This window comes from Seriola aureovittata, chromosome 16 (assembly GCF_021018895.1).
Source record: "Seriola aureovittata isolate HTS-2021-v1 ecotype China chromosome 16, ASM2101889v1, whole genome shotgun sequence".
Taxonomy (NCBI): Eukaryota; Metazoa; Chordata; class Actinopteri; order Carangiformes; family Carangidae; genus Seriola; species Seriola aureovittata.
This window is the reverse complement of record NC_079379.1, coordinates 25,483,166-25,509,815: the sequence shown is the minus strand read 5'-3', so window position 1 is coordinate 25,509,815 and position 26,650 is coordinate 25,483,166. Positions and strand designations below refer to the sequence as shown.

The following is a 26,650-nucleotide window of genomic DNA, read 5'->3' as shown; positions in this document are numbered from 1 at the left end:
GCAGACAGAGCAGTCAGAGCAGTCAGAGCAGACAGAGCAGTCAGAGCAGACAGAGCAGTCAGAGCAGTCAGAGCAGACAGAGCAGACAGAGCAGTCAGAGCAGACAGAGCAGACAGAGCAGTCAGAGCAGTCAGAGCAGACAGAGCAGACAGAGCAGTCAGAGCAGTCAGAGCAGTCAGAGCAGTCAGAGCAGACAGAGCAGTCAGAGCAGTCAGAGCAGACAGAGCAGACAGAGCAGTCAGAGCAGTCAGAGCAGTCAGAGCAGACAGAGCAGTCAGAACAGACAGAGCAGTCAGAGCAGTCAGAGCAGTCAGAGCAGACAGAGCAGTCAGAGCAGTCAGAACAGACAGAGCAGTCAGAGCAGTCAGAGCAGACAGAGCAGTCAGAGCAGTCAGAGCAGACAGAGCAGTCAGAGCAGTCAGAGCAGACAGAGCAGACAGAGCAGTCAGAGCAGACAGAGCAGACAGAGCAGTCAGAGCAGTCAGAGCAGACAGAGCAGACAGAGCAGTCAGAGCAGTCAGAGCAGACAGAGCAGTCAGAGCAGTCAGAGCAGACAGAGCAGACAGAGCAGTCAGAGCAGTCAGAGCAGTCAGAGCAGACAGAGCAGACAGAGCAGTCAGAGCAGTCAGAGCAGTCATAGCAGACAGAGCAGTCAGAACAGACAGAGCAGTCAGAGCAGTCAGAGCAGTCAGAGCAGACAGAGCAGTCAGAGCAGTCAGAACAGACAGAGCAGTCAGAGCAGTCAGAGCAGACAGAGCAGTCAGAGCAGTCAGAGCAGACAGAGCAGTCAGAGCAGTCAGAGCAGTCAGAGCAGTCAGAACAGACAGAGCAGACAGAGCAGACAGAGCAGTCAGAGCAGACAGAGCAGTCAGAGCAGTCAGAGCAGACAGAGCAGACAGAGCAGACAGAGCAGACAGAGCAGACAGAGCAGTCAGAACAGACAGAGCAGTCAGAGCAGTCAGAACAGACAGAGCAGTCAGAGCAGTCAGAACAGACAGAGCAGACAGAGCAGTCAGAGCAGACAGAGCAGTCAGAGCAGTCAGAGCAGACAGAGCAGTCAGAGCAGACAGAGCAGACAGAGCAGACAGAGCAGTCAGAGCAGTCAGAACAGACAGAGCAGACAGAGCAGACAGAGCAGTCAGAGCAGACAGAGCAGTCAGAGCAGTCAGAGCAGACAGAGCAGACAGAGCAGACAGAGCAGACAGAGCAGTCAGCAGTCAGAACAGACAGAGCAGTCAGAGCAGTCAGAGCAGACAGAGCAGACAGAGCAGACAGAGCAGACAGAGCAGTCAGCAGTCAGAACAGACAGAGCAGTCAGAGCAGTCAGAGCAGACAGAGCAGACAGAGCAGTCAGAGCAGTCAGAGCAGTCAGAGCAGTCAGAGCAGACAGAGCAGTCAGAACAGACAGAGCAGTCAGAGCAGTCAGAGCAGTCAGAGCAGACAGAGCAGTCAGAGCAGTCAGAACAGACAGAGCAGTCAGAGCAGACAGAGCAGACAGAGCAGACAGAGCAGACAGAGCAGTCAGCAGTCAGAACAGACAGAGCAGTCAGAGCAGACAGAGCAGACAGAGCAGTCAGCAGTCAGAACAGACAGAGCAGTCAGAGCAGTCAGAGCAGACAGAGCAGACAGAGCAGTCAGAGCAGTCAGAGCAGTCAGAGCAGACAGAGCAGTCAGAACAGACAGAGCAGTCAGAGCAGTCAGAGCAGTCAGAGCAGACAGAGCAGTCAGAGCAGTCAGAACAGACAGAGCAGTCAGAGCAGTCAGAGCAGTCAGAGCAGACAGAGCAGTCAGAGCAGTCAGAGCAGACAGAGCAGACAGAGCAGACAGAGCAGTCAGAGCAGTCAGAGCAGACAGAGCAGTCAGAGCAGTCAGAGCAGACAGAGCAGTCAGAACAGACAGAGCAGACAGAGCAGACAGAGCAGTCAGAGCAGACAGAGCAGACAGAGCAGACAGAGCAGACAGAGCAGTCAGCAGTCAGAGCAGACAGAGCAGTCAGAGCAGTCAGAGCAGTCAGAGCAGACAGAGCAGTCAGAGAAGACAGAGCAGACAGAGCAGACAGAGCAGTCAGAGCAGTCAGAGCAGTCAGAGCAGACAGAGCAGTCAGAGCAGTCAGAGCAGTCAGAGCAGACAGAGCAGTCAGCAGTCAGAGCAGACAGAGCAGTCAGAGCAGTCAGAGAAGACAGAGCAGACAGAGCAGACAGAGCAGTCAGAGCAGTCAGAGCAGACAGAGCAGACAGCAGTCAGTCAGAGCAGTCAGCAGTCAGTCAGAGGTCCCACTAAAGCTTATTTAGCTAAAGCTATTAACAACAAGAATGAAAAGCCAGTTGGAACAAAGTCACAGAATTTATTGGAAAAAGTTTTGGGTTGTTTTTGTTATTTTCTTCACTGTTACTGTGGACAGAGGCTGTTTCCTCTTTGTCTCTTTGCTAAGCTAAGCTAACAGTAGCTTCTTATAAGCGGTATCAATCTCTCTCAGGAAAATGAAGAAGATCATTTCTCAACATGTCAAACTTCCCTCTATGTGACTTCTTCACCTTTAATGGATTATGCTTTTACTACTTCTTCTTCAGTTAACAGTCTGAACGCTGTAAAGTGGTTTCACATGAAAAGTTCAATGCTCTGGTTTGTGAAATATTTCCTGATTAGGAAGCATTCAGACTGATGGCATGTTGATTCAGAGTGAGCCAAAGCAAAAACCAATCTCCCCCCTCATGTTACTGTAATCTGCAGCATGTGACCCCCTCCCCTCGGGCCTGATGACGGAGGGATGCTGGAAAACCTGCAGCGCTCACCAAACCAGTGGCCGTTCTGCACTGAGAGGATTTAAGGGGAAAAAACACAGCAGCTCTGGGACACATATTATATTCCCACTGGTAAATCCGCTCCAACTCATTACCAAATCCTCGCCGCAGGGCTGCTAATCTCTGCAGGGAGACGGACCAGGTGCCAGTCTCTCTCTAATGGAATTGCACTGCGCTTTAAGTGATTGCATCAACAACTGCCAGTCCTGATAAATTAGATTAGAAGAAGAAGAATCCTCCTTGTGCAGCGAGAAAGAACTTCTTCATAATCCAAAACAAAAGTGGAGTGAAAACCTATTACAGCTGATTTACATGCGTCCAGCCTGAAACCACCTGATTGATTAAATATTGTTTTCTATCTGTTCTCTTCAGTCACGGGGGGGGGGGGGGGGGTTGGACTTGTCAGACAGGAAGATGATTGGAAGAATTCCAAGGTGTGATAGAAGATAAAAAAATAAGATAAAACCCAAGAGTTTTCCGTCACAATTTTCAGAACAACCTCGGCTCTTTTTTTTACTCTTTCAATGTGAGTAAAACAAAAGATAAATGTAGAATAAATGCCTAAAATGAAAGTGTCGTCTGTCACTCTGCTTTTACCAATCTTAGAGGCCTCGTAGCTCCGGCTCCGAGTCACATATGATCTCACAAGAATATTAAACAGAAAGTGGAGAGTCGATTTCTACGCTTCATTATCACAGAGATATTAATAGAAACATCCGTCGACCTCAGAGGGTTAAAGCTGTCATCATCGAGAAGAAGAAGCTTGATGAATGAATCTTCTGTTTCTGCTTTAGTGGATCAAAATGTTCTGGTTTTGATCTGATGAGTAACTGTTTACACACACACACACACACACACACACACACACACACACACACACAGGAGAGGATATGGTTCAATTTGCATTTGGAAAAGCTGCTCTCTCTCTCTCACTTCATTTTTAACTCACAGCTTTTACATCCGTGATTAAAGGATTACTCAGCTGCTAAAATCTTTGTTTCTGATTGAATATGACGAGCTGACATACGGATCAGCGGCTCCTCTGATTGGTGGAGCTGTAACTGGGAGAAGAGCTGTGGTTTCCAGTTTAGCAGCGAGCGGCTGACGCTCTGCAGATTAACACAGAGAATCAGAAACACAGAGTCACACACGTCAGTCCGTTTCTGATTCAGCTCCGTAAACCAATCCTCTTCTAGGAGCACGAGTTCCTGCACAGCTGCAGGGAGAAGCTGGATCAATGTGAGCAACACTGACTTTTGTCACCAGGAGCAAGTTTGTTGAAAATGGGGCAAGAAGTGAAGAGCTGAGACGTATGGAGGGGGGGGGGGGGTTTCTGTCAGATGATAACTCATACTTTACTCTGAATTATGAATGTGTTGCTGCTCAGCTGCTGACTTGGAGGCTAAAGGCATTGTGGGTAAAGCTGTGCCCTGTACAGACATGGTGTGTCGTCACAGGCGACGGCTCAGTGTGTCACTTCACTGACTCAGAAATGAATATAATTCTGGATTAATGCATGACATTAAAAATCCTCACTTGCTGTTATTCACAATGCTAACTGCTAACTGCTAATTCAAGAGTTCAAACATGGGCTCAAAAGAGAAAACCTGCACCAACTGTAGGTGACACACAGCAGCTTTTACAGCAGGTAACTACACCTGTCGTTAACTCTGGGACAAACAAATGTCTCACAAATCCAAAGGACAACGGCTCAAAAGTGACTTGTGAGGTCAAAATGACCTTTGACCCCTAAAATCTAACCAGTTCATCCTTGAGTCCAAGTTTTTACCAAATATGAAGAAGAAGTTCCTTCAAGATGTTTCTGAGAAATCGTGTCCTCGAGAACGAGACGGACGAACTGAAAACAAGATGGCCGCCGTCTCCTCTGACTGTCGGGGGAATAAAAACTCCATGAAGTTACACGTGTCTGAAGGACATCAAGGTCCAGGTTCACTAGAGCTATTCTAACAGCACAACATGTGAGAGGAAGATGATGAAGATAATGATGATGACGAAGATGACGATGAAGATGATGATGTTGTTAGTTGTTGTTGTTGTTTCTACAACAAGTAGAAACAACTGTGACAGTCACCAAAGACTGACAGTCACCATGTGCAACAATTTAACTCACCGCAGATTGTTGTTGTTTTATTCCAGTATTTAAATTGAACTTATTAAATCTTTATTCTTTTCTCATTTTGAAGTTTTTCTTTCTTTGTTGCTGCTGCGACACGGTTCGTTTCCTCACTGTGGGACTAATAAAGGAACATCTGATCCTTTCTTACACAACAGTATTTAGTTTAAGTTTGTATTAACCTCAGTTTCTAAGAAGACAATAAATATTTGCAGCGTCAGCTCTTATATCTGTCTACATGTGCAAAAGTTTATTCTCCATCAGGTTTTTATAAAACTGGGAATGAAATTTCATTCACCATCATTTCAAAATGTGAGCAGATAAAACCAGATCTATCTGCATGTGAGATCCAACATGTAAATAAGAAGGTGACAGTTTAATGGAGGCTGCACATCAGCTGATTACCTGCTGTAAGTGACAGTGAGAGGTCTGAGCTTCAGTCTGACTCCGGAGGGACGACACGGTTCCTGCGTCATGTTTCTATCACATTAAAGAAGCATGTTTTGATCGTGTTATTAGCCTGGAGTCTGCAGAGCTGCTGCCGTCTGTTCATGTGTTCAAGCATGAGAGGAAAATCAACAAAGAGAAATCACTCGAGTAAATCTTCAATAATTTATTTTCTTCTGTTTGTTTTTCTTTCTTTTTTTATTTCTTCTGACAGGGAACAACCGTCACAGAGTTTGGTTTGACACAGTTCTTCTGAATGTACAAAAATATATTTTATGTTTTTGATTGTGTTGATGCATGTGACGGACAATTTGTCATTAAAAAGCACTTTTATTTTTTAAGTATTTAAGTTTTTGTTCATTTTGTCTGTAAAATATAACTTCAGATATAAAAACTAAAAACAGCAGAGACAGAATCAGACATGGACTCCAGCTGAGACTCTTCACGACATAAAAACTAATCAGGTCTGAATTTCCCACATTTGGCTCCTGAACTGTTGGACACTTTGTCCGCTGATCCTCGTCTCTGCAGCTCAGGACGCAGGAAACATTCTTCTGAGTTAAAACTTCAAAACCTTTGTGAAAGAACAATTTAAAAATTCTAGCAGTAAACTGACGCAGATTTACATCCTCTGATATTCGAGCACTTCACATGTGGAAATGTCAGACACACCGCTCCAGTGGGTCCGAGTCTACGAGGTCTGTGGTGGTTCCGGTTGATGGACTCAGTTCCCGGGGACCAGCAGGACGAAACCGTCTCGACTCTTCTTGAAATCTGCGGCAGCCTGACCGGCTTTCGTTTCCACGGAGACGCTCTTGGGTTTTCCTCGCATGTGGAGCTGAACGGCCGAACGACAAACCTTCACAGGAAACTGGACTTTTCTGATGCTGGGGGAGAAAGAGACAAACATGTTTCTGTGTTACTGTACTGATCGGGTTCTTCACTCTCACTGATTCTCCAGACTTGTCAACTTTTCTTTCTCCAGTAAAACTCTAAACTTTCCTCAACAAACCGACATGAAACCAACATGAGAATCTGTGATCAGCCTGAAACCTCCCACACGTCAGTGACATCAATGCTCTGATGAATGAATGCAACTCTACAATACTAGAGACTGTAAATAAAGATGGACGTCGCCTCTGTGACGTCACCCACAGGTTCCTGAAGCTCAGAGTGAGCTGCACCACCGTCGCCATCTTGGCAGTGTCTGACTCCGCCCCCTCACTCCCAGCTAATCCAAATATGGTCGAAGAGGAGGGGCGTGGGTGGAGCTGAGACTTAGATGAATGATGGTTTGTGTCAAGCGTCCGCTCACCCACCTGTCATTCAAAGAGACCACGCCCTCAATCCTCCATAACATTAGTCCTTAATAAAATGTAAACAGGTGAGTTATAAAAACAGGTGAGTTATATAAACAGGTGAGTTATAAAAACAGGTGAGTTATATAAACAGGTGTCATGAAGGAGGAAATCAGCTCTAGAGACCAAAACAGTTTCTGTACCAGGCTGTAAACATGTTTATTTCTGCTGTAAAGTTGGACATTTTAACATGGGAGTCTATGGGGACTGACTCACTGTTGGAGTCAGACTCTAGTGGCCGTTAGAGGAACTGCAGCTTCTGCTTCTTCAGTTTTCAGTCTGGAGGTTGTTGTTGGAAGAGAGTGACCTCGTGTTTAGATATTTGAGTCATCTGTCTAATTTTAGGTTACTTATAAAAATGATTATTTCTCTTTAACAGAAATCTGTTCACAGAAGCAGATTTCTGTCAAACTGCTTTTCTCCAGACAAACAAACTGATCATCAACATCCAACTAGAATCACAACGTCTCTGACTGAAGGAGGAGAAAAGAAATCTGATGATGATGTAGAAACACTGATGATTACAACCAGGAAACAGGAAGTCTGAACATCACGTCAACCTCAAATGGTTAAATGGTTTGTTATTGATCACCTCACTCTTATAATTACTTCTGATTATTCATCATGATCTCAGCCCCCCCCCCCCCCCCGACAGCTGATGAGGAGTTGCTGCAGTCAGCTGAAGATGATCCAGTGTGAAGTTGTTGCTTCCTCCTGCAGCCTCAGCCCAGCCACACTGACCCCCCCTGCTCTCACTGACCCCCCTTTCCCACCCCGACCCCCCCTCAGCTCCCCTGGCCCCCCCGCTCCCCTGGCCCCCCCGCTCCCCTGACCCCCCCGCTCCAGCACACGGCTCAGTCTCCACATACAGAGGGAGGATCTGTGATGAACTGAACTCAAAGGCTTTAAGACGCAGAATAAAACCTGCCAAACAGTTATTTATGGACGCGCCTGAACGTTCATGTGACTGAAGCAGAGCTGGCTCACGCTCACACACCAACACTGGGCCGACTTTGGCAAGAAGGATCTGATGTATCACTTCACACAGTCGGTGAGTCTCTTCACACACTCCAACTTACTTCATGTGATTACATCATGTCAGCTGTTATCTATCAGTGATCAGCTTCATACAGACTGAGACAGAGCTGAGGACGGACTCTATAACAGGATGTAATGAAAACAGACTGAACAGTGATAGAGCTCAGTAATAAACATGTGTGTGTGTTGTTCCACATCAAACAGGAAATGAAGCTTCTGGTTTAATTTTGTAAAGTGACTGTATGAGTATCAACTGTTGTGTAGCATCGTAGCTCTGGATGATCAGCTGGTTTAAACTTCCTCTTCACGTGTAAATAAATCAATTTTAGAGAGCGACAGTCACAATGACGTGATGCTTCGTCCACAGCACTGCGCTTTCATTTTGAAACTGCGTTTCCTGCTCTGTCCGCACAACTCCTCTGGGGTTGTGTTTTATTTTGAAACTCTGGGGTTGTTTTATTCTGAAAACTCTGGGGTTGAGCTGAGGTCAAGTTTAAAGTCAAACTCTCGTCCGTCACTTGATTCTCTCACTATTCACTTTGCTAATGCTCAAAGAATCTGAACTCAATCACGTTTCCAAAGCTGTGGGTCGCTCCGACAGGTGTGGCCTCCCCTTCTCCCCACAGTCCAACTTGGCTCTTCATCAGACCCCCCCCCCCCCCAAACCCAGTTGTCCTGCCCGACACAGAAACCCACTGACCTCCACAGGCTTTTGGATTTGTGGAAGACACTGAATCCGTCCTGCTGCTGCAGTGAAAGACGACACGGGCGGAGCGTGTGGAGGGAAACCTCAGAGGGCGGAGGAGCTGCGACTGTGGCGCAGAAACAAGCTGCTGAAGACTAAACACTAAACATGGCCGCCAGTCCTCATGTGAGAGCTTGTCCAGACACAGCTGAGACATCAACACTATTTATCATCATCATCATCATTATTATTATTATTATTATTATTATTATTATCTGCGGCTGTAAAGCGCTTTGTAAACTGTTCTTAAATGCGTTATATAAAGAAAGTTATTATTATCATACTACAGACGGGTCTATCTGGATCCATGTTGGAACCTCTAATAACAGACTCCTCCTCAGACTCTGGGGCTCAAACCAAAAACAAACACAAATCCTAATAAATGAAATGACTGTTGGAAACATGATCTTCATCTCTGGTCAAACGAAGGATGTGTGATGGTCCGACTGACTCTGACCTGTTCAGTTTCACTGTGATGAAGCATCGTTTTCTCACGTGTTGTTCTCAGACGCCATGACAGGTCCAGACTGACAGCTGTTCATATCCAGCAGCAGCCTCTACATCCAACAGCTCCATCTGAAACCTTCCTTCAGGACCGACTCACAGAGCTCGGCCTTCATGTCTCCGTTACTGAGGCTCCACACGTCCTCCATGTTTGATCCATTCAGTTTATCATCATTTCCACATCACAGACAGACAGCCTTTAACTAACTAACTACATTTAATGAAACTCAACACTTCCTCCAGGCTTTTCACATTTAAAGTCTTGTCCCCTTCTCTTTATAAAAAAAAGCTTTTAATGTGAAAAACACGACTTCGATCAAGAGAACAACAAAGAAGAAAAGACTGAACTCAGTGAGATCAGGAAATAAGAAACGTTTTATGTTAAACTGAATTTACCATGTGAGCTGTTGTAGTAGTTTTTTACCAACAACACTGTTTGTTTGTTTGTTTGTTTGTTTGTTTGTTTGTTTGTTTGTTTGATATGTTACCACCTATTATTAGAGTCAACCAGCTTTAACATGAGACTCTACAGTATCTAAACTCTGGCTTTAGTGTCGGAGCAGAGCGTCTCCACAGAGACATCACACACACACAGTGTGTGTGTGTTTCTGAGTGTGTTTCTGAGTGTGTTTGTGTGTGTGTGTGTGTGTGTGTTTCTGAGTGTGTGAGTGTATTTCTGAGTGTGTTTCTGAGTGTGTTTGTGTGTGTGTGTGTGTGTGTGTTTCTGAATGTGTGTTTCTGTGTGTGTGTGTGTGTGTGTTTCTGAGTGTGTGTTTGTGTGTTTCTGTGTGTGTGTGTTTGTGTGTTTCTGTGTGTTTGTGTGTGTGTGTGTGTGTTTCTGAGTGTGTGTTTCTGTGTGTGTGTTTGTGTGTTTGTGTGTGTGTGTGTGTGTGTGTGTTTGTGTGTTTGTGTGTGTGTGTGTGTGTGTGTGTGTGTGTGTGTGTTTCTGAGTGTATGGGGATTCAGTGTATAAACATGGCAGACGGTCTGCTGTCTGCCAGTCCTCCTGCTGCCTCTGCAGTCGAATTATTTATTTCAGTGGAGATGAAGCTGCAGACAGAACTGGGGCGCAGCAGCAGCAGCAGCCCCCCCCCCCCCCCCCCCCCCCCCCCGCCCCGCCCCCCCGCCCCCCCCATGATGCAGGATGCTGCTTATCGGATGTGAGCTCATTCCTCTGGTGTGTGCATGAAGGAGAATCAGGTGCTGTTTTATTTGCAGCTGATCAAAGTGTGTTGAGGCTGCACCGTGTCACTGATGCTGTTTGTCCCACTGTGTGAAAATCAGATCAGCAGCCGACGCTCCGAGGAACATCGTGTCGTCTCAGATGAAACATCTCTCACTGACAAAGCTGCCGTTTTCTTTCATCCTGTCTTTTTCTGCTGCAGGACAAAAACTCTCCTTCAATAAACTGAAAACAGCCTCATGAGCAACGGCCTTCTGTTCTCACACACACACACACACACACACACACACACACTTACTACGCCCCTGCAAACACTACATCACTCCATCAGGTACATGGTGGAGCACAAAGACTGTTGATGGATGGAGACAAATAATAAACTACATCTTTAATATGGAAACGCTGTCGTTTCTCTTCAAGGTCCAAAAACATGAACATGGAGGGATGATGGATGAAGGATGGATGATGGAGGGATGATGGATGAAGGATGGATGAAGGATGGATGATGGAGGGATGATGGAGGGATGATGGATGGATGATGGATGGATGATGGAGGGATGATGGATGGATGATGGAGGGATGATGGATGAAGGATGGAAGGAGGGATGATGGATGGATGAAGGATGGAAGGATGGATGAAGGATGGAAGGATGGATGATGGATGAAGGATGGATGATGGAGGGATGATGGATGGATGATGGATGGAAGGATGGATGATGGAGGGATGAAGATGGATGATGGAGGGATGAAGGATGGATGATGGATGGATGAAGGATGGAAGGATGGATGATGGAGGGATGAAGGATGGATGATGGATGGATGAAGGATGGAAGGATGGATGATGGATGGAAGGATGGATGATGGAGGGATGAAGGATGGATGATGGATGGATGAAGGATGGAAGGATGGATGATGGAGGGATGAAGGATGGATGATGGATGGATGAAGGATGGAAGGATGGATGAAGGATGGAAGGATGGATGATGGATGGAAGGATGGATGATGGAGGGATGAAGGATGGATGATGGATGGATGAAGGATGGATGGATGGATGGATGATGGAGGTCCTTGCCATCTGTCCTTTAATCACACACTCACCTGTAGCCCCCCACCCCCCCCACCCCCCCCCACCCCCCCGTCAACACAACCTAGCAATTTCCCCCTGCTATCTAAATTAGCACTTCCCCAGCTGCCTGGCAACCATCGCTGAGGCAACAGCAGCATCTGTGGTCCAGACAGCAGGGGCAACGTCCTCGGGTGTGAGGCGGGGGGTGGGGGGGGTGGGGGGGGTGGGGGTGTCACTGTGATCGTAACCCCTCTTATCTATTATAATTATCATCGCTATCATCAGAAACACGGTCTATCTCCACCAGCTGCACCCTGCGTCTCCTCAGAGGCATTCTGGGAAATAATGAGTCATACTGTAACAGCAGAGAGAACACGGGGGGGGGGGGGGGCGTCTCGTTGAATCATCAATGAGATGATCGATCACAGCAGCAGCAGGAACGTTTGTTCATCTCAGTGAGAATCAGCTGTTACTGATGTTATTGATATTTTATATGTTGACTCTGATTAATTTGCGTTTGTGTTCCTGAGTGTCATCGGTTCAGTGCAGAGTGTGATGGAAAAAGTAAAGATAAACTTCATGAAACCAGGATCCTGAACTCATCACATGGACGTGAGTCATGTTTCAGGTGAGTCTACCTGTGTGACTGCTGGGGGTGTTTTATGTGCTCATCATTTAAACAGTTAAAGACAAGAGGCATTGGATTACCTCGTGTCCTGCCATGATCTCAATGATAACGAATAGGTATTCTCACAGTGCTAGTCATAGTAATTAATATGCAAATTTATGCAAGAAGGCACCAGAATGTAATTAATTCATCCTCTCCACATGAAGAACCTGTGGTGTAAGAGTTTCAGATATGAACTGTTCTCGAGTGATTGTGTTCACACGTCTGTTTCCTCTTAATTAGCTCGTTAATTAGCAGATATTTCACAACATGTTTGTCTTTAACTGCTTCACGTCTCAGTTTGAACTCGTTAACTTCCAGTACGAAGAAGTTACAGCAGGTTCTGTGAATCAATGTTTCCTCATTAATGGCGGTTAGGGTTAGGGTTAGCGACGTTATGTCCCTCATGACCTAAAAAATCCGAAATATGAAATATTAGATTCAATACTAAGATCAGTCAGCACATCACTGACTGTCAGACACAGTTCATAACATCTGCCTGCAGCTAAAGACAAGGTCATTCTGAGGATTCCCACTTCCTGTGACGAGTCCGTCTGAAGCTTCAGTTAAAGCTGTTTAGAGTCACATGATCCACAGACCGTCCAATCACAGCACACCTCTGATGCTGCACATCAACATTAACCTGCTCTGCTTCCTCAACTTTCCTCACCTGTCTCCCTCCTCCTCCTCCTCCTCCCTCCTCCTCTCTCCTCACCCGCCTCCTCCTGTTGCTGTTAGTGTTTACAGAGTCTGAATTGTTCATATTTTCATGATTTATCATGTTGGAATAAAATCCTTTTACAATAGATTTTCATTTCTTACATATTTCTGTACAAACTTTGAGCCGTTAAGAGATGAACACATTGAAACATTATGGACTCCAGAGGGTTAAGCTACAACAGCACAACAACAACACAACAACACAACAACACAACAACAACACAACAACATAACAACAACACAACAACACAACAACAACACAACAACATAACAACACAACAACAACACAACAACATAACAACAACACAACAACACAACAACCCAACAACACAACAGCACAACAACAACACAACAACATAACAACACAACAACAACACAACAACATAACAACAACACAACAACACAACAACAACACAACAACATAACAACACAACAACAACACAACAACATAACAACAACACAACAACAACACAACAACACAACAACACAACAACATAACAACACCATAACAACACAACAACAACACAACAACCCAACAACAACACAACAACACAACAACATAACAACCAACAACACAACAACAACACAACAACATAACAACCCAACAACACAACAACAACACAACAACAGCACAACAACAACACAACAACACAACAACACAACAACATAACAACCCAACAACACAACAACAACACAACAACATAACAACCCAACAACACAACAACAACACAACAACACAACAACATAACAACACAACAAAACACAACAACATAACAACACAACAACAACACAACAACACAACAACATAACAACACAACAACAACAACACAACAACAACATAACAACCCAACAACACAACAACATAACAACACAACACACAACAACATAACAACCCAACAACACAACAACATAACAACCCAACAACACAACAACATAACAACACAACAACACAACAACATAACAACCCAACAACACAACAACAACACACAACAGCACAACAACAACACAACAACACAACAACACAACAACAACAACAACAACACAACAACACAACAACATAACAACAACAACAACAACAACACAACACACAACATAACAACCAACAACACAACAACATAACAACACAACAACAACACAACAACACAACAACATAACAACACAACAACAACACAACAACACAACAACATAACAACCCAACAACACAACAACATAACAACACAACAACACAACAACATAACAACCCAACAACACAACAACATAACAACCCAACAACACAACAACATAACAACACAACAACACAACAACATAACAACCCAACAACACAACAACACAACAACAACACAACAACAACACAACAACACAACAACATAACAACCCAACAACACAACAAAACAACAACACAACAACATAACAACAACACAACAACAACACAACAACACAACAACATAACAACCCAACAACACAACAACAACAACACAACAACAACACAACAACACAACAACAACACAACAACACAACAACAACACAACAACACAACAACATAACAACCCAACAACACAACAACAACAACACAACACAACAACACAACAACAACACAACAACACAACAACAACACAACAACAACAACACAACAACACAACAACATAACAACAACAACAACACAACAACCCAACAACACAACAACAACACAACAACAACACAACAACCCAACAACACAACAACAACAACACAACAACCCAACAACACACAATCCACCAAACTTCAAAGTGTTTTGTTGCTGCAGTAAATGGTTGAAACGTCCTCACTGAACCTGAAGTGTTTAAATCCAGTTGCCACGACATCAGGAATAAAAACAGCCTTTATCCTTCTTGTGATGGTCGATGTGGTGAGAGAGAACGAGTCCACAGTCTGACCGCAGGTTCAGTTAGTTCTCCCTCACCTTCACCTTCACCCTGAGAGAAGAGCTGCGTTCACTGACAAACTGTTTCACACTCAAGTTTCTTCAGTTAAAGTTCATTTACACTGAATCAGCAAAACAGGCAAATTCCTACAGGAGTTCTGTGATGGAGTCATTCATGGAGACTGTAATAATAATAATAATAATAATAATAATAACAATAATGATGATAATAATAATAATAATAATAATAACAATAATAATAACAATAATAATAATACTTTTAAATAGACTTTTCACACATAAGATGCAGCTCAAAGAGCTTTAATGGGGGGCGGAGAGACAAACACATCGAGGACAGCCACTGAGGGAGAAGCAGAAACGGAGGAGGCTATTTCAGGCGGAGGATGATGACGCCTTTCATGACCTAAAAAGTGAATTTAGAAAAGGGAGGGACGACTTCACGTCCAACAAGGTCAAACCACAAAGTCAACAAGTCTCTTCAATAACAGGTCACTGTGTGGAGGGGGGGGGGGGGGGGGGGGGGCATCACAACACCTCTCACATCTGCTTTGACGTTAATGAAATCAGGTTTTTTCCTCTTGGTTTTCTGTGTGTGTGTGTGTGTGTGTGTGTGTGTGTGTGTGTGTGTGTGTGTGTGTGTGTGGGGGGGGGGTGTGACCCAGAAGAGTGATGAGTTTGACTTTGACCCAAATCAGGCCGAACGTTGACGGTGAACAACAAAAACCAAGTGGTTGATGAGTTCCGGTGTCAGACAGACAGAAGATCTGATCCTTGATGATAGAAGTGATCTGGTTTATGACTGTCAGACAGTTTGGTGTTGAACTATAAAGTTGATATAATAAAAGAAAAGCTGTGAATTGTCACCATCCATCAGCTGAAGGCTTCAGCAGCAACAGGCCTGATGTTTGTCTCACAGATAAAACACGTCTCTACTTTCTATAATGTGACTGATTGACATCCACCGGTTTCATTTCAAATCCCCAGAATGGCGTCCTCCGCTGTTGGCTCCATCCACATTCATTCTCCTCTTCCTACTGACGTTTGTGAGATGCTCAAACGACTTTCATGGCTGACGGTGGAGGAAACATTAAGATTGACTGGTTTCTGTTGCTCATGTGAAATACACCACTCTCTCTGCAGGGGAGCACCGGTCCTGATGAACACGAGTCCTTTCTAACTCCTGCTGCTCGCATCAGACTGTCCCGGACAAACTGAAGATGACCATCTTCTCGTCGTTACTCCGTCTTCATTTTCGTCTTCTCCATGTGCGTTTGTTACGACCTTGATTTAAGTTATTATTGTTTCTTTACCCGTTGATTTTAATCTCGTGTTTGTGTGTGGACTCAGGAGGAGCAGTGACCGCCGCGTGGACGCTGAAAGAATCAGGCTGATGTGTGAAACACACGTTTATATCTATATGATATCGACATATATACAGTACATCTATAACATCGCTCTGCTAACAGCACAGAGATCCACACGCATTAAAACCCACAAATTACCTTTAAGGTTAAAAGTCCTGCTCAATCTTTAAGAGCAGATCACAGACTAAATCCTGCACACTCCACTTCCCCAGCTGTCCCAGCAGATGGTCCACCCCCCCAAACACACACATACTTCCCTCAGTAAACAGCTCAGACCCAGGTGACAGGAAGTGCGAGTGGCAGAGAGACGGGATGACGGGATGAGGCTACGAACAGGAAAGAGCGACAGATGAAGAGGAGCGAGCGGAGGAGCGCTCCCCGCCCGGGGGGCCACAGACGGATGTGACATGACAGCAAACGCAGCTCCGTCCTCGCCGACAACACCGAGCGGCTTTGAAGTCATACTCTACCTCGTGCTGCGTTCACTGACCCAGTTTGGTAACAGCTCAGTGAGCCACCACTCTGTCTGTAAACACTGAGGAGACGTCACAATCAGACCGACTGTTCCCTCCCCCCGACCGTCTCTAACGACCAGCGCCTGACTCACTTCCTGACAGCAGGAAGCACGAGACCAGTGTTTGTATTGGTGACCCCCCCCCCCCCTCCTCCCCCTTACGCAGCTCACCCCTGACTTTGTGTCATGAGGCTCCTTCGGATGAGTCGCCTGGTAGAGGTCGTGACCCCCCCTCCATTCACTGCAGATGGTGACACAAAGAGAGATGGTGACTGAACCCGACTCCTCACGGTCGACCCCCCCACCCACCCCTGCCCCACCCCCTCCTCGGCCACAGCCACACAGCTGCTACAGGGTCCACAGTGGCGCGGATACCCCCCACCCCCCCCACCCCTGAACCCCAAAACAAAAACCAAACCCTGACCAAAAGTCTGAGACTCATAAACCTCAGTGAAGAAGAAACACGACACTCACCTCATGTTTCATCTCCACATGAAGCAAAAATCACAGAAACAACTAACAACATCTAACAACAACTGACAACTAACAACAACTAACAACAACTAACAACAACTAACGACATCTAACAACATCTAACAACAACTGACAACTAACAACAACTAACGACATCTAACAACATCTAACAACAACTGACAACTAACAACAACTAACAACAACTAACGACATCTAACAACATCTAACAACAACTGACAACTAACAACAACTAACAACAACTAACAACAACTAACAACAACTAACAACATCTAACAACAACTGACAACTAACAACAACTAACAACAACTAACAACAACTAACAACATCTAACAACTAACAACAACTAACGACATCTAACAACATCTAACAACAACTGACAACTAACAACAACTAACAACAACTGACAACTAACAACAACTAACAACAACTAACAACAACTAACAACAACTAACAACATCTAACAACAACTGACAACTAACAACAACTAACAACTAACAACAACTAACAACATCTAACAACTAACAACAACTAACAACAACTAACAACATCTAACAACTAACAACAACTAACAACAACTAACAACATCTAACAACTAACAACAACTAACAACAACTAACAACATCTAACAACAACTGACAACTAACAACAACTAACAACAACTGACAACTAACAACAACTAACAACAACTAACAACAACTAACAACAACTAACAACATCTAACAACAACTGACAACTAACAACAACTAACAACAACTAACAACAACTAACAACAACTAACAACAACTAACAACAACTGACAACATCTAGTTCCATATCACATCTCTGTTTATATTATATATTATTATTGTATATTATAAGGACCACCGTGTCCCTGACTCCCAGACTGTGTCTGCGGCTGCAGTGTGAACAGGAAACCAGCGTGTTGATGTGGGACTGACCGTGTGAAGTGGTCGACCAGCGCTCCCACCAGCTCGCCCACCCGGTCCTGGTTGGGGCACAGCTCCCCTCGCTGCAGACACAGCAGGACATCGTCCTCAGAGGACGTGTGCAGCGCCACCATCTGGTCAACCCCGGAGGTCACGCTCAGGCCTGTGAACTGTGGAGGGAAACACAAGGTCAGAGTTCAGGATGTCCCACTGGCGTCACTCATCAAAGTGCAGCTTCATGTTCTGATGCGTGCAGACAGACACAGAGTAACAGTAATATTGCTGGTTCTTAAAGTGGGACACTGTGACGTTCTTGTTCTTTAGTGTGAATACAGACTGTTGATCACATGTCAATCATGTGTTGCGTTCAGGAGCTTAACAGATTTCTGTTTGTTAGCTATCACTGCTCATGCTAACGTTCCAGTTGTACCTTGATAAGATGAATCTTTATTGATCCCCGAGATCAGAGTGTAAAATAGAAATACTATATACAATAACAATATACATGTAGGTGATTCTGTACATGTGCAATATGAAATAAATAAATAAGTGGTTGTGCAGTTTGTCCCAGTTCTATATATAATAAACTACACGTGCACAGATTCATGATCCGAGTGTCAGACTGAGACTACAGTCTGTCGTCTGACTGGATGATATTCAGTGACATGTATAGAAGCTCTGGAAAGTAATTTGTATAAAAGTCCAGGGATTAGAGCGTGGACGTATGATAGCTGTGAGTTTAATACAGCACTGTACATCCTGGATCACACACCATGCATGAATGAAGGCAGATTATTTCTGCTCATTATGTAGCGTGAGAGAAACTCTGCCCACTGTGCACGTGTGACCAAAGTCATGAGGTCAGACCCAGAGGGAAGAAATGTACAGATTTACAGCAGCTGAGGTGGGGGGGGTTAAATTAAAGAGGTCAAAACAGAGAAGAAGAAGTGCAGTGTGTATAAACACATACAGTATTCACATGACAGAGACAGGAGAAAGTCAGGTGTGTCGGGGGGGGGGGGGGGGGGCAGAGTGGACTAAGCCTCTTACGGCCCCCAGCACACACAGGTTAATCCAGCAGACTGAGCAGGGCGTCCCGCCACCGTCAAGGCCACACTCTGGGACAACCTGTCCCCTCAGAGGGACGATGCTGTTCATGAACCCCCCCAAGAAGGTCAAGACGTTTCCTGATGTAAAGTATCAACTGATGAGATTAACCACAGGACTCCTGTCTGTGTGAGGCTGCATGATAAGGACATGATCTAATGGATGGATGAATGAAGAAATGGATGAATGAATGGATGAATGGACTTCTCCCTCCAAACACTCATCAGTTTTGTAAGAATAAGATGTTCATGCAGCACTTTATTTTGTAGAGTCATTGTTTTTCAGGACTTTATTTTGAAGCTCATGAGTTTCAGTCAAAACAAAATGTTTCCAATCGATCGAAGAAAATCATCCTAATTTCACACAGAGCTGTTGTTCTGTCACACAGTCCTCAGTGTCTGACCTCTGACCCCTCAGTCCTGGTGCTGATGGTCCAGCCTGAAGAGTCAGGTGACACAGGAGGAGCTCAGCTGTGGCCTCTGGTTCTGACCTGGATACAGTCTGAGCAGCGGAGTTTAATGGCAGCAGCAGCAGCAGCAGCAGCAGCTATCTTTAGTCTGCTGCATAGTGAAGCTTTTTCACCCTCTGGCATGTTTCCAGCTCTTTTCTCTCTCTCTGCCTCGCTCTGTGAAACCACTGCTGGACGTTAGGAAGGTGATACTGGTCTTCACTGTGAAATGATTCTGTTCATATTTTAAAGAGAAGAGTTCTGAAGCAGAGCAACGTCTCATTACTGTGAGTCAAACCTATAATACAGCAGCACAACAACAATGTCTATGGATCATCAGCTGTCTGCCTCCATCTTTTATCACCACAGCCATATTTTCATAGCGTCCTCAGTTTAACTCAAATCAGCTAAACAACATTAAAAAGAAGATGTTGACATGTGGAGACTCTTAAACTTCGAGTCCCTGCCGTCTGTACGTCCTCCTCTACATCCTGCCTCCGTCAGACACACATCAAACCACGGAGCTAAACCAGGATCAAAAACCTATTTCCAGGGACCTTGAATGATGGGATTAAATAAAGATGTCATCTACTGTCTCTCTTCACTTTTAGCCTCCGTCCTTCAGAGCACTGAGCTCCCTGAGAGACCCCTGATCCACTTTCTCACATCACCACATCAAGTGTGTCAGGTTCGCCCCAGACGGCAGGAAACCTCCAGATAAGCCAGGACCACAGCCTCACACACACACACACACACTCACACACACACACACACACACACACACACACACACACACACACACTCACACACACTCACACACACACACACACACACACACACACACACACTCACACACACTCACACACACACACACACACACACACACACACTCACACACACACACACTCACACACACACACACACACACACACACACACACACACTCACACACTCACACACACACACACACACACACACTCACACACACACACACACACACACACACACACACACACACACACACACACACACACACCACACTCACACACTTGACTCTTGAACAGGTTATTTGTCTATTGTGTAAACACACACACACACACACACACACACACACACTACACACACACTCACACACACACACACACACACACACACACACACTCACACACACACACACTCACACACACACACACACACACACACACACACACACACACACTCACACACTCACACACACACACACACACACTCACACACACACACACACACACACACACACACACACACACACACACACACACACACACACACACACTCACACACTTGACTCTTGAACAGGTTATTTGTCTATTGTGTAAACACACACACACACACTCTCTCACACACACACACACACACACACACACACACACACACACACACACACACACTCACACACACACACACTCACACACACACACACTCACACTCACACACACTCACACTCACACTCACACACACTCACACTCACACTCACACACAAACACACACACACACTCACACACACACACACACACACTCACACACTTGACTCTTGAACAGGTTATTTGTCTATTGTGTAAACACACACACAGGCGTCTTATTGCTCTCATACTTCCCTCTCTTACTGATGGATGGCAGTGACCCAGGTTAAACATGATGGAAGATGTGTGTGTGTGTGTGTGTGTGTGTGTGTGTGTGTGTGTGTGTGTGTGTGTGTGTGTGTGTGTGTGGTGAATAGAGGAAGTGCACTGAGACAACAGAGAGGGAAATAAAGGACAGCTGGGATAAAGTACAATGAGTGTGACCCAGATTCAGTAGCTGTGAGGAAGAGGAGCTGCTGAACAGAGCATCTGTGTTTCTTGTTCATGTGAGGACACACACCTCACAACCCAGACTGTTAATGTCGTCCCCCTTTCATTACTGGTTTATGGTTCATTATGTGACAGTTCAAAGGTCAAGATCAGTTTAGTTTTTGAGGCTTGAGGACATCTCAGGTGTTGATCCGTCTCTTGTAAGTATCCCAACTTCATGGAAGTGTCATAATAAATCTCTGGAGTCTCGCTTTAAAAGCAATGAGAGGTGCATTATTTTACTGTATGTTTTACTGTATGTTTAAATGTATTTAAAGGGGCTATTTGAAAGTTTTCTCTGTCACTAAATTTTTTTCCCTTGGTGGTGATCGTCTCTTGACGAGCGCTTCAGTCATCATTGTCTTTATAAGACCAGAGATCGATACGTCCTCTGAACAGCTGCGTCTTCAGACAGAGGCTACAGTGAGGAGACGGGCCGGGGCTAGCTGTTAGCATGCTAACTTCAGTAGAAGAAAAGACGTGACAGAGACCAGAGTTAACATCTGTGTTAGTTTCCACCTCTGGAGACAGATGTTGGTGAGTAAAGGAATGAAGTTTGATGCTGAACTCACAACGTTTCTTCTAGACTGGAGAGTAAACAGCTGCTAATGCTAACGTTAGCTATGTAGCAACAGCAAAATCTTCAGATAGCTGCTTCAACAGAGACTAAAACTAAAAGTGAATTCATCCGTCTGAACAGTTTTATTATTAAAAAACTTTATATTATTATTACATTATAGACTGTAATTATACTGTTGTTATACTGGATGTGTTTGTCAGTTATTGATGACAACACTAACTTGTTCTCTGTATTAATTCAATTGTTGTTTTTGGTCTTTTAATGACATTTGTTGTTATTGATGAGAAAAAATAAAATAAAGCAGGATTAAGAATATGAATATATTTACACACATATATATATATATACGTGTGTGTGTGTGTGTGTGTGTGTCTCCCGTGTGACTACTTACAGCGTCTAAAGGAAGCCTCTTCAAAACCTTGTACTGTTTCTTCGGCTCTAATTTGTAGACGTACTTGTCTGTGACGAGGACGCCGCGGTCTGTGCTTTTGTTGAATCGATTCACCTGAGAGGAACAGAGAGAAACACAAACACAGGATCAGAGGATCAGACTCCACATTTGTTCACTGTCTATTTTCTGTCAAGACTTGTGGAGTCTGCTGGGTTTCCAGTGCTCAGCTGTAAACAAGTAACTCACAGGAAATAAACAAAAGAGACAAGACACAGGCTCTGGTGTGTCTGTCAGTGTTTTATTCACTTTATCAAAGACCTGATTTCTTCATAAGATAAAGCTTCACCTAGACTTTAGTGGAGACCCTCTCTGTTCAGTCCCTGATCTGACAACATGGCCGACGATAAGAACAAGTTCATCCTCAGGTAAAATAATGAGCATTCTGTTGATTCAAACGGGCAGAATCTTAAAGGTTAAAACACTGTAAGGATGAATTCATAGTTCAGCTCCTTCCATGATTAATCCTCTGATTATTATTATCTCATTTTAAAGATTCATGTTGGAGGGTTGAGATCCTGAAAGATGAGCTGATGTAAAACAGAGAAGGTGTAAGGAGGAGGAAGAGAGGAACACATCCCACAGCAAAGAGGAAACAGAAGCAAACACCTTCAGATAAGACCTTCCTTCAAGTCTGACGCTGTATAATCTCTTTCACTGCTATCATTTCCTCAACTAAGGAAACCTTCTGAGAGATTTGGTGTGACACCCTTCATTCACTCCCTCAGCTGAGGAGAAATTCAACCCTGAGAGTCGGACTTCAGCAGAAAGTGTGAGGTGCTTTGTCCTTCGTACTGTACCTTCCTGCAGAAGCCAGAGAACAGGACCTGACTGTACTCGTCTTTGTTCTTCAGCTCCTTGGAAACACGCGTGAAGGCGGAGTTTGTCTGAGGACTGTCTCTCACCTGCAGAAAGGACAGACTGTTAGAGGAGGGACAGTTCAGACGGGAATGTATGTGGTGGTTAGTGGTAAAACTCTGGGTGACCTCTCTCAGCCTTTCAGGCCTTTTTATCACTTTAATTCCAGATGCAGCAGATGAAAGCTCGACGCCTCGGGCTGCGGTCACAGACATGGTGTTTGACGTGATGTCAGAGTCTCCTGACTAACCAGGTGAGCCTTCATCGCCATGTCTTCGGTGTCATGTGACCTCCTCAGAGCTGTTTCTATGTATGTATTCACTCTGAATACATGGGCACGGTACGTCTGAGGGGAAACTTCAATATGCTCCATGAAATGATATTTTACTGACCAACTGTGGTGTCAGTTTGAGTCTTCAAACACAAACACACCTGCATGAAGAAAAGGTCCTGACCTCCAACACACCTGAGACATTAGGACTGGAGGACAGACTGAACCTCACTACAAGCTCCTGACTGTAAAGTCTTCACATTAATATTCCAGTCATACGTTTAAAAGAACTTATTGCAGGTTAAATTTAAATGTTAAATGGAAGAGTGAATGTTGAGTGTGAACTCCAGTGTAAACACTTCATACACTTATGTTTCGATGTCAGCTGAGCTTGCAGTCACGCCGTGTCTCCAGTGGATGTGAATGTTTAAGAGAATTAGCTGCATGTGACGGATGAACACAGTGAACATTCACATCATTTCAGCCTCAGACAGAGACGCTGCTCTGATTTCAGTGAAGCTGTTTTTACTTCCTCCTTTCTGTTCTCACACGCTTGATGTTCAGCCACAGGTCCGGTCTGCACGCTGTATCTACAGTATAGGTCTTTGTGGAATTAACTACGATCATGTGAAGCTGTCGCCCTGAAGGAGGCCGGGAGTCACGTGCCGCCTGACGGACTAACGAGGGACTGACTCAGGACTCTGAGGCCGTCACGCTCGCGCTCCCTGAAGGCGCCTTTCAAGCCTGCGGCGCCAAAAGGCCTCAGATTAGCTGGTAAATGAGCTGACTGTGGGACTCATTAGAGAAGGGCTGTGTTCACAAGCACCATCCTCTGTAAGTCACGCTGCCGTTTACCGTGAGGCTCGTCACATGCACCGTATACATTCACAACAACTGATGATTTCACACACTGCTGGTCAATCAAGTCTCGTTTACTGTGAGAAGTTGTGCCGGCGGGCTGAATTAACCCCAGAGGAGTCGGAAAAGGAATAAACATCTTGTTGTGCGGCGTCTCACCGATGAGCTTCTCTTCAAACAGAGCACTCAGCAAACGTGACCAGAGTCAGAGAGGAAGGAGCAAACGCAGAACCACCGACGATTTCACAGCCTGAAGGTCAAAATGATGAAACTAAAATGTGATCGTGGTCGTTATATGACTGCTACTGTGTTTCTGTATGTGCAGCCTGTTTGTCTCCATGTGTTGCAGCTTCCTGCAGCACCTTTCTGTTCTTGTGTTTCTTTCTGACTTTGCAGCTTGTTTCTCCTGATGGAAATGTTTTGGGCCGCTGCAGAACGTTTGTCCTCGTCAGCCACCGTAGTTTTATAGGTTCATTTGAGCTTTAGGAAATGGGTGATGGGTATTTATTCACTACTTTACATTTCATAGACCAAACTATGAATTGGCTCATTAAGAAAAAAATTGTCAGACTAACGGATAATGAAAACAAACACAGGTGCAATAACATTGAGCTTAGAACATTTCAACACAGACATGTGTTCATGCTTCACGGACTATTCTAACATGATATGAACAGGAAAACACCATGTTGTTGTTGTTATTGTTGTTGTGTTGTTGTGATGTTGTTGTTGTTGTTGTTGTTGTTGTTGTTATTGTGTTGTCGTTGTTTTGTGTTGTTGTTGTGTTGTTGTTGTCGTGTTGTTGTTGTTGTGTTGTTGTTGTTGTCGTTGTGATGTTGTGTTGTTGTGTTGTTGTCGTTGTGGTGTTGTTGTCGTTGTGGTGTTGTTGTTGTTGTCATTGTGGTATTGTGTTGTGTTGTGTTGTTGTTGTTGTCGTTGTCGTGTTGTTGTTGTGTTGTTGTTGTTGTGTTGCTGTTGTGTTGTTGTTGTTGTCAGTGTGGTGTGGTGTGGTGTTGTTGTTGTGTGGTGTTGTTGTTGTTGTGTTGTGTTGTTGTTGTTGTCGTTATGGTGTTGTGTTGTTGTCGTTGTGGTGTTGTTGTGTTGTTGTGTTGTTGTTGTTGTTGTTGTATTGTGTTGTGTTGTTGTTGTCGTCGTTGTCGTGTCGTGTTGTTGTCGTTGCGGTGTTGAATGGTGGCTCTCACATTAGCCAGGTAGTCCCTCTCCCAGGCTCTGCTGACGCCCCAGTCTTTCCTCTCTCCGCTCAGAGCCGTCAGAGCCGCCACTTTGGCCCGAACCTCCAACATGTCAGACGGAGGGATGTTCTTCACGATCTGCCTCGCCCACCACCTGACAACAAGAGAAGAAGAAGACAGCGTGCCACGTGGGTGGAGTAACACGAGAGGTTCAGTTCAGTTAAAGCTTCATGTTAAAGTCACGACGTCACACAAAGACTCTTTCACGATGTTGTTGAGAACGTATTAAAAAGCTCAATACAAACACTTTTAATTCTTGATTTCAATGCTTTTATCTTTGCTTTTATTCTCTTTTGTCTATTTTATTGATTTCATTGTTTTAACATGTATTTGTAATTCTCCCTGTTACACTTGCCTCTGTGTGTTTTACTGCTTTTAGTTCCTATGTTTGTGCAGCACTTTGTAACTCAATATAAATGAAGTTATTGTTTGAGATCTTCATATTAGAGTGAATTACCTCCGTGTATGAGGTGTAATCAGTGTGTTCTGACCTGCGATGCAGCATGACTGTGTTGTTGTGAAACTGGGACAGAGCTGCGGGGGGGGTCGGCCACTCCACGCTCTTTCCGTAGTCGGCCATCGTTCTCACGTTAGCGAACCTCCGCTCCACCTCCCAGAAATGAGCCTTGACCTTGTAGCGCTTGTAGCAGCCCATGATGGCGTAGATGGCCCTCATCCGCTGGCACCTCATACGAGCTAAAGCCCCACGCCATACCTGTGGGTTTCACACACAGAGGGACGAGTTAGAGACAGGAGAGAGAGGAAGACGTCTCTGTGTCCTGCTGAGATGAAGACACACTCCTGCTCCAGTTTAAGAAGCTTCTCTGCGCAGCTTCAAAGTAGGTCAGGAACAGAGAAAGGAGAAGGCTAATTCATGGAGCAAGCGAAGTAATTGACTTTAATGTAACTGTACTCTGGATCTCATTAATTCTCCCAATTATTGTTCCAGGAAATTAAGATTCAAGCTGGCAGATGAATTTCAGCCGAGCGTAACCAGGAGCCACATATTCATGAGGCTGAGGCAAAACCCAGAAACTGGAGACGATAACGCTGAGAATGATTAACCGTAATCA

The 26,650-nt window shown here is 44.8% G+C and overlaps 1 protein-coding gene across 2 annotated transcripts in view; it reads right to left on the bottom strand.

The window, feature by feature from the left end:
- Window positions 1–5,533: 5,533 nt before the first annotated feature.
- Window positions 5,534–26,650, bottom strand: part of myo1g (myosin IG) — a 40,623-nt gene continuing 19,506 nt past the window's right edge. For both annotated transcript variants that reach the window (XM_056399957.1, XM_056399958.1), the window contains 6 exons: window positions 26,069–26,292; window positions 25,527–25,671; window positions 23,138–23,242; window positions 22,281–22,394; window positions 17,896–18,053; window positions 5,534–6,269 (listed from right to left, as the gene is read on the bottom strand). In XM_056399957.1, the coding sequence (XP_056255932.1) occupies window positions 6,107–6,269; window positions 17,896–18,053; window positions 22,281–22,394; window positions 23,138–23,242; window positions 25,527–25,671; window positions 26,069–26,292 (909 nt within the window). In that variant the 3' untranslated portion in view covers window positions 5,534–6,106. The remainder of the gene's footprint in view (window positions 6,270–17,895; window positions 18,054–22,280; window positions 22,395–23,137; window positions 23,243–25,526; window positions 25,672–26,068; window positions 26,293–26,650) is intronic.